This window comes from Augochlora pura, chromosome 6 (genome assembly GCF_028453695.1).
Source record: "Augochlora pura isolate Apur16 chromosome 6, APUR_v2.2.1, whole genome shotgun sequence".
Taxonomy (NCBI): domain Eukaryota; kingdom Metazoa; phylum Arthropoda; class Insecta; order Hymenoptera; family Halictidae; genus Augochlora; species Augochlora pura.
Window position 1 is genome coordinate 6414683 of NC_135777.1, and position 9227 is coordinate 6423909.

Here is a 9227-nt window from a genome sequence, read left to right on the forward strand (position 1 = left end):
CATTTCGCCCACCGCCGTGAGAAAACGACACCGATCCTCAGTGGAACAGTGGGTACTGGCCAGCGATTGCTCGGTTCGTTCTCGGGTTAACCTCTTCGATAATTCAATCTTTTTATTCTTTTGTTCTTGGAGAGAACTATTCAATTCGCGGCTTTTTATGTGAAATAGAGATTGCGTTCGTTGCGAGAAATTGGAAGTAGATACATAATTATCTTCTTCTTCTTCAATCATTTTCGAGGATTGAAAATTATTGACACGGTTCAATTCTTTTCTATTACTTTGTCATTAGGAAATACCTTTTATTCCTTATTTTATTATATAGTTATTATTAAATTATTTTGATTTATTAATGAAATTTCGTTGTTGAGGTTACATTGTTCAGAAGTTGGGGGTAATCGCTATCTGACTTTTAACAAGTAAATTCGATGATTTTGAATTATTGGATAAAATTTGGATTAAATAGTACTGGGTGGGGTAGAGATTTAAGTCCACGAGATTCTTTCGAATTGAGGTTTTATTTGAAATTTAAGGTTGATCAAGTTTATTAATGAAATTTCGTTGTTGAGGTTAGATTGTTCAGAAGTTGGGGGTAAAATATTAAATTATTAAATATATAATAATAAATATATTATTACTGAATAAAAGTATTGAGTAACCCTTGTTCCATAAATATAAACCACCCCTAAAAATCAAAGACAGTCGTTCACCCTATAGCAACCAACTCCACCGCCCTATTCGAGAACATCCAAGCCCTGATGTCCCGCGAACCGATCGCGACTTCTCCAGCAACTTTGCCGAAGCAAATGATTTTAAAGTAGAGACTTTACCCTTTAAAACCTGCTAAGCCCCATGGTTTTACCATTTTTGGAAAAAAAGTTACAGCATCTTGAAGATGCATATATAAACTTCAGCCTATTGAAATCGGCCTCCACGGGCCGATTTTAGCCTCCTGGCTTTCCCTACGTTTCCGGTGCTTCCGAAGGGCCAAGTTGATAAACGACTAGGGCAAACGAAAGAGGAGACTTTGCTCTACAAAACACGCTAATTTTCATTATTGTTCGGTTTTTCTTAACAGAGTTACGATAGTTCAAATTTTAACAATATTTCGTGTGCAAGAGGCATCGCTTCTCCCACGATTTTAAATATTTTTCAATATATTTCAGGTCTATAGTAAAAATCAGTTAGTACATATTAAAGTAGAGACTTTGCCCTTTAAAGCGCGTGCCTCGAGGATCAGCGTGGCCGCCCCTAATTATCGTCAATATTGTCCCCTGTCCCGCGAAATCCGACCGATCCGGCGAAACTTTGATTGCATTTCCAAGACGCTTCGGAATAATAACCTCTCTCTTTCCATCGGCGTTTCGCTTCCGCGAAATACACGGGTAATTGCGGGAAACGGGCCGCGAGGCTCTGACGGAATCGCGGCAAGTCAAACATAATTACGTTCGAGTCGCCTCGGCCAGATCTATCAAAAGTTGAATTCTCGTGCGCCGGTGTCCTACCGAGATCACGGCCAGCTGGGATGATCCGGTGCCGGACGCATTTTATATAAATTTTTCTGTAAAATATATTTCACGTCTATGTCAGATCTAATTCGACTTTAATTTAACTAGTCCAAATATTTATATTGTATTATATTATATTGTATTGCATTGTACTATATTATATTGTACTGTATTACATTGTACTATATTAGATTGTACTGTATTACATTGTACTATATTATATTGTACTGTATTATATTATATTGTATTACATTGTACTATATTATATTGTACTGTATTACATTGTACTATATTATATTGTACTGTATTACATTGTACTGTATTATATTATATTGTATTACATTGTACTATATTATATTGTACTGTATTACATTGTACTATATTATATTGTACTGTATTACATTGTACTGTATTATATTGTACTATATTATTTTAATTTTACTAATCCGAATATTTATATTAGTATGGATTGTATTGTATTATATTATATTGTACTACATTGTACTGTATTATATTATATTGTATTATATTGTACTGTATTATATTGTACTGTATTATATTATATTAATATTTATCTATTTGTGCTTCGATCGCCTAAGAAGATTTCGAATTCAGTCGATTTTCGAGCGCGGTAAAATGGCGTCGCGAAACAATGTTGCAGATTCGGTCGCGTCGGTACGATCGACTCACGGCCGATGATAAATAATTCCCGATGCCGAAGGACCTAATTTATTCGTCTCTCGGGCTTTCCAGCCCCCGGTGGCTAGCAGTGCCACTCGACTTCCGTCTCGAGCGGAGCGTGACGACGCCGGCAGCTTTTAAAGCGTCGCGGCAAATTCGAGTCCGCGCAGGAAAGAAATGTCGTGCAGTTATAGGCGAAGAGGGCGTAGGAGGGCAGTCTCGTCTCCTGCCCCCGCTGTCATGACTAACGCTAATCGCGGGCCCGCCGTATTTTCTGGTCCGCCTAATTACGAATGCGTGCCGCGAAACGTATCGAGGCATCGAGTGTCGCGCGATACGACCCTGTTTCTCGAATCTCCGAGCCTTTTCCTCCTCCTCCTCCTCCTCCGCCCGGCCCGCCGCCGCTTATTTCTCAACTGCTCTGTCCTTTCCCGGGGACGGAATTTTATTACGGCCAGACATGCAGAGCTCGATCCGACAGCGCAGCGAAATTTATTGGAGACGAGTTAACGAACGACTCCGCGACGGAACGATCCCGGCATTTTTAGACGGCGGAGGAGGCCGCTCGACGAAGGTCCCGGCGGTTCCTAGAACTACAGGGTGGCCCGAATATGTCTAACAATCCGGAAACGGAGGGTTGCTGAGATTACTTCGAGCAAATTTTTCCTTTACGAAAATTGTCTCCGGGGCGTCGTTAAAGAGTTGTTAACGAAAAACGGTGACCAATGAGAGGCGAGCTCTCCTGACGCGAGGCGGCCGAGCCAATGAGCGGAAGTGGGCTTCGTTGGCTCGGCCACCTAGTGGAGGAAGAACTCGTCTCTCGTTGATCTGTGTTTTTTGTTATTAACTTGCGCGGGTTGCATTTTCGCCGAGGAAAATATTGCTTTAAATGATCTGAAGAATTGCTCAATTCTTGATTGCGAGTTACTTTTGGAATAGAATGAAAGGCGACAATTGAACTATCCCATGCTCGCGAGAGCCGTAAAGGGGCTAAAGTGCTCGTGGATTCGAGACTGGAGAGGACAACGGGCGATACGGTCGGTTAACCCTCGCGCAAGGGTTGCTAGGTCAACCTTGACCCGCGGTATTTAAATCGCTCACTTGTTTCACTTAATTGTCCGAATTTTCGATAATTGGATGAAATAAATGCTGCATTAAAGAAATCAAACAAAAGAGATAATAGGAGTAATTAGATTAGAGAAATACCTACAGAAATATATTTGACAAAGCTGCTAAACCTCGGAACAGTTATAAACATAAGCTTCTCAATGCATTTAGAATACGTCGAAGAGAAAAGAAATCAAAAGGAAGAAGAGAAAAAGCAAAGAATAACTGAGTAAAACATTAACGAAATGTACTCTTCTCGCGGAAGATTCTATTGCAAAAAGTAGCCTGTTATTTAAACAACAGAAAAACAATCTCTTTCGTCAACGACGGGAGTGGATCTAGCATTGTTTTTTAAATAGGCTGCGGATTTTATGTACTTGCGGATTTTAAGTACTAAAATGAACTGTCATGAAGGATATTGATACGTTAATTACAACCTATTAAAACGATATCAAAAAAAGGAACTCGAGTGCTCCTATATTTCACAGTCGACGCTTTAGTCGACGCGGTCAGTTTTTTATTTTACATGAAGATCGCCGGTCCGATCGAGCGGCACGCTATGCTCGAGACACTATAATTTGTTTAAACATGCTCCGCTACTGCCGCGCTGTACGACGGCGTTCGTAAATTTCGCGAGCGAGAGAAGCCGATCTATAGATTTTTGTCAACAGGACGATGCACCGGGCGACGGGAAAGCCGAGAAGGACGTGCGTGATTCCGGAAGTGGAACGCCGCGCGACGAAGCTGTTCCAGTCGGTTCCTGGCCGCGCGTATCGTCGCCACGAACGGGTAACAAGAGACAGACATAACCTGACGGACACGCGAATTCGACGTTCAACGTCGGGAGGGAGGAGGACGTTTAATTTGACGGATCCGGGGTCGCCGAGCTGCTCCGCCATTTCGCGGGAAACGAGCAACCTTCAGACGTAGAACAGGGCCACCCCCGAATTTTTCGAAGCCAATCGACCGCGAGTTATTTTAGACCGCATTATTCGCGCAGACGATGCTCCGAAGTAAAAAGGTTCCCGGAATTTATCGCCGTCATCTAACATTGGCTAATTGCACAAGTTGCGATCAGAGAGTAGAATATTTAATTCTTTAATTTCTCTGCAAAGTAATTCATACTTTTTAAAGCGATGCTACAATGTTGATTTGTCTGAAAATCGCAGCGATGGATTTTTTAAATTTTATTTGTCATTATGAATCCTATTATTGCTACAGTTATTCTATTAATATTATTTTATCATTACTAGTATTATTACTATTATTATTTTATCAGAATTGATTCTTCGTAGAACAAATAAATGTACAGGCTCTTTCATTATAAAAATCGCAGGCTCGAGATCGATTGACACAACTTCCAAACGCAATTTTATATCGTTATCAAGCACGGTGCAGTAACTACTAAATCGTAAAAATAGTAAAAATTGTTTCGACACATGCACCGCAGCCTTTCGAACGTTCGCCCGGCAAGTAGTTCCCGTTTAACGAGGCTGCGGAGGAAATTTAGCCGAAATAAATTGCCGGAGTTGTTAGTGCATAACTACCGGCCGCGATTGAAGTGAATCGATCGCTTTTCCAGGGCGAATCGCGTCGAGTAGCGGAGGCCGATTGTTCGAGAAGTGCAGTCTCGCGGGTGCGTTCGCCTAATTCCACGGAAGGATTTTGGATTGCGCATATCTCTCCGATATCACGGCATCTGCGTCGATATTAAGATCCTGTCGCGATACCGCGACCCCACTATAGGCTCTCTGAATCAGGGACTTTGCCACCCTTGACTAATTCCCGGGGAAAGACTCCCCCCCTCTTATCGAATGCGAAGGAACCGCCAATGAGCCGTGGCCGATTTTCAACGATCGGTTCGAGGATTAAAAAGCCGCATGCCGGGTCTCCTTGAACGGATCACGAGGAGAATAATTAAGAGAGAGAGAGAGAGGAAGAGTTCTTGCGGTGAGATTTTTCGTATACGTATTGAATATCCACAGTATAATTCAGTATAATCCAGAGAAAAATGTAGAAATATTTTCTTGAATATTTTTAGCGTCTTCTTTTGTATTTATTTTTACAGTGGCTTCATTATTTTATTGATAAACCATCGTATACTTAATATATAGAATAAGCTTGTGGCGAAGCTCACTTATACCGTCCCACAAAATATATTATTATATATTATATCACTATTTTTCATAGTAGCGGTAATCTTCAATTTCAATGAACATTTTTTATCATAAACTGCGGGACAATGTTAAACCGCGAATAAATTGCCAAATGAACGAGGACGGACCGACGAAGATAATAAACCGTCGAGTATATCGAATCTCTCTCTCTCTCTCGAATTTTCGTGAAAACGGCGTCTTGTCTCGCCGGCCACGAAATACTTGGCCGAGCTGGCAAAGTTCAGCCAGAAAAGTTCCAGTCGGTGAATTATCATTCCCGTTGCGCAACCACTGCGACAAAGGGAGCAAAAGTATTATGCAAATACGAAATAATAACCGAGAGCTCTCGCGATCGAGGCTGTCCCGCGAAATTACGTTTCCAGCGAGCGTTCGCCAAAAAGACACGTTTCCCTCCCCCCCGTATCCGCGGGGCTGGTACCGCCAAGGACGGGCCGTCGGGGCCGTGGGCCGCGCAGCGTCGCGAGCATTCGAGTCTAATTGTTTAGGAATTGCGCGAATCGCGGCCAATTAGCCGCATGCACGCCGCCGACACGGAAACCCCGCGGAGAAAGGTTGAATAATTTAAATTAATACGATGGTTCGGATGCCTAATAGCCGGTTCTCCGCTCCACGACAACGGAGAACTTCTTTAATGTTCTTGTCCGCGGCTGGGACTCGTTGATTACACGGTTGATATCTGGCCACGTGATCCCGCGCATGAAAGATCCCCGATCGTGGAATCCGCGGCCTGTTCACCGGGTGCCTGCGGCCGCATGCGAGAGATCCACCGTGCCGAGGTCACGCGACCACTTGACTCCCCTCATTAAGGATCACTCGAAAACCGCGAGTCTCTCGAAAATGATTTTTACTCGATTATGGGAGACGGCAGAAAACGGTGCGGATTCTTTTCTTTTTACCAAACTTTCTCTCTGCGTTCCTCGAGTTGGGCAACATTAAAATAAATATTCATTGATATTATTATTATAATTACTTATTATACGTACAGATCTAAAGAAATCGTTTTAAATAATCGAATTTATTTCTTGATTGTTACTACAACTTAAATTGTTCCTTATTAACCATTTAGACATTGCAATCTGCAATGTCAGGTTGTTATAATTAGAATTATAGACTCATATTTATTTAATCCGTAGATTAGTACTTATTGTTTAAATTAAAATTTCCCTAACTTTGCCTCCAATGATCTCAATATTTTCGACAAGAGGCTCGCGATTTTCATTTCCACCGCTACAGCTCTAGGTAGAATTATACTAATCGCTTCGGAATATAGAATAGCTTCGTTGCGTATTAGACGGTAATGCTCGAATTCTTTAAACAATTAACTTCGTATTCGCGAGACGACAAGAGTGGAAGTTTCGGTGAAGTTTCGAACGCGTCGCAAGTTTCTAGCGGTGGAGGACAGCGGCCAATTTAGATACAGGAATTACTCGACGCGATCATTTTGCATCTTTCACGGGCGACGGACGTTGCCGTGACACGCCGCGGAATTATCTAGAAGAGTGTTTCAAGTTTCTGACGGGGTACGTCGCGAGGATCAACGAAAGTTTAATAAAGTTGTCCGGGAACGATGCCTCCTAACGTTGAAAATTCATATAATTCCCGAATATATCGCAGTCTAACTCTTGCTAATTATCCTTTGTCGCGTGGTCACGCAATTTCAACCTGGCGAATAAAAATAAAAAATTTCCCCTCGTGCATGCATTGAAATATTATTGACTCACCGGAAAAATAATCATGCCATGCAAGAGCAGCACAGAGCAGAGCCAGGGTTTTTCCGGTTCCTGTGGGACTTTCCAGAAGGCAGTTCACTCCTTTTAGACAACCCTGTATGAGCTGTAACAGAATTTAATGCGCAATTAAAATTTCTGAATGCGGCGTTTGATTAAACGCTGCTGAAAAGTCATTGCTCTATTACATTATGCATCACTGCGATCTGGCAGGAGTACGGCTTCACAGGAAGCTTCACTGTAATTCCAGAAATTATCCGTTCGTAGTTCAGTGCTACTTTAGGGCCTGCAGCGTCCTCTTTACTTGTACTTGGTTTCAATTTTGTTTCATGGGACATCTTCGACTTCTTTACTTGTTGATTTCTATCATTATCACTGTCCAAATCACTGTGCTCTACGTTTATATTCTGTTTCAAGTGTGTACTTTTCCTGTCCCACCTAAACATCGAACCATTATCCTTTAACTTTGATTTGGGCATAAATAGTACCTCTTCCACATCGCTGTCGGACGAGATGCTGTCTGTGGACTTTTGAAACTGTAGCAGATTATTTGTACTAGGCTTTACGTTCTCTACTGTATCTTCTAGACTATCATCACTAATTTCCACAGCGCATTCTTCTCCAATCATTGTAGAATTATGCATCTCTGACTCATTGTCACTCAAATTATTCTCTTCCGAGTTAAACTCGTCCATTCTGTTAACACAAATACAATTGTAAATTCTCGGTAATCCATATAAAAAGATACAATGATATTGAAAGCTAGTGTAGCGGTGAAGCAGTAGCAAAACATAACCCCAAATACAACCGCCTCGTTGCGAGAAACGTGAATACCAGACTGAATACGTACCTGATTCTTCCGAACCACTCTTCGATCTTTAACTTAACTACAATGTAAATCACGTATACAAATACTACAGTAATTACATAAATTATAAGCATCGATCATCGGTAATCGACGATAACAATACACATGACAATTATATGACGTGTAACAGTCCAGCCAAGATAATTCACATTTACTATCAAACACTGATTCACTGAACTTATACGTTTGCTGTTACAAACACTTGTTCGTCATCTGTTCGCTACGTCACGTGTGCGAGTTCGAGAAATTCCCGCACAAAATAGTACTACTGTAGTTTTTGACAGCTAACGATTCAAAATGTGTACAGTGAAAATTATTAATTATAAAATTGCTGTTATCGTTTCTTTTCACATCCACGTAAATTTTGATTCATCAAATTACTGAATTCTTACAAAATTATTCGGAGAAGATTATCTATCTGTAATCAAATTTCGACCTATTCGGCAATTTTTTACATCAATCGGTGCATCAGTAAAATCTATTACAAAAAATAACGATCCAGAAGTTTATACAACAAAACTAATTAGTCAGAAATTAACTATTATTCTTGTTCTTTATATTCTCGTAAATTTTGGTTCACGAGATAACGGAATTCTTTCAGAATCATTCGAGAAAGATGACCCTATTTCTCCTGCTATTAGAATTTTCGCGTAAATAAGTGTTCGCATAAATTATTAATTGTTGGAAATGGGGCTTTAAACACGTACGTAGTCCCCATGCGTTGCGATACGTGGCTTTTTGGGCAACCATGATAAAGAGATGACGATCGTCCTCTGCACGTTGACGAGACGACCTCCTATTTCACTGTGCGTCCGTCTCCGAGTGAGGTCGTCTGCTGTGCGTGTTCCATAGTTTTTAGAAACATGTTGTACTAATGGATATATAATATATTGTTTATTTCTTTCCCGCGATCCTCTCCTCGGAGTCAAATCTCTGCATTAATGATAAAAATAATCACGATGAAAATAATAGTGAAAAAATAGTAACCAACGATGTACCTCGTGATTATATAAATTCTGACGAAGAATACTGACGAAATCCCTCGATATCATTCGAGAGAGATGGTTTCGCATGCTCCAGTTGATGACGAGACGTATCCTAGACATAAATTTCGGGGGGCATACGAGATCGGACAGGTGGAAAGGCCGAGGCCCTCGCTCTT

General features: G+C 41.2%; 1 protein-coding gene across 2 annotated transcripts in view; it reads right to left on the bottom strand.

The window, feature by feature from the left end:
- LOC144471710 (uncharacterized) overlaps positions 1-8237 on the bottom strand; it is an 18462-nt gene extending 10225 nt beyond the window's left edge. Inside the window, exons 1-4 of one of the 2 annotated variants that reach the window (XM_078184022.1) lie at positions 8048-8237; positions 7386-7893; positions 7192-7303; positions 1206-1558 (exon numbers count right to left, since the gene is read on the bottom strand). In XM_078184022.1, the coding sequence (XP_078040148.1) occupies positions 1545-1558; positions 7192-7303; positions 7386-7893; positions 8048-8139 (726 nt within the window). In that variant the 5' untranslated portion in view covers positions 8140-8237 and the 3' untranslated portion in view covers positions 1206-1544. Of the gene's footprint in view, positions 1-1205; positions 1559-7191; positions 7304-7385; positions 7894-8047 lie in introns of those variants that run through there. The other variant, XM_078184021.1, reaches the window with a different exon arrangement.
- Between the last annotated feature and the right edge of the window lie 990 nt (positions 8238-9227).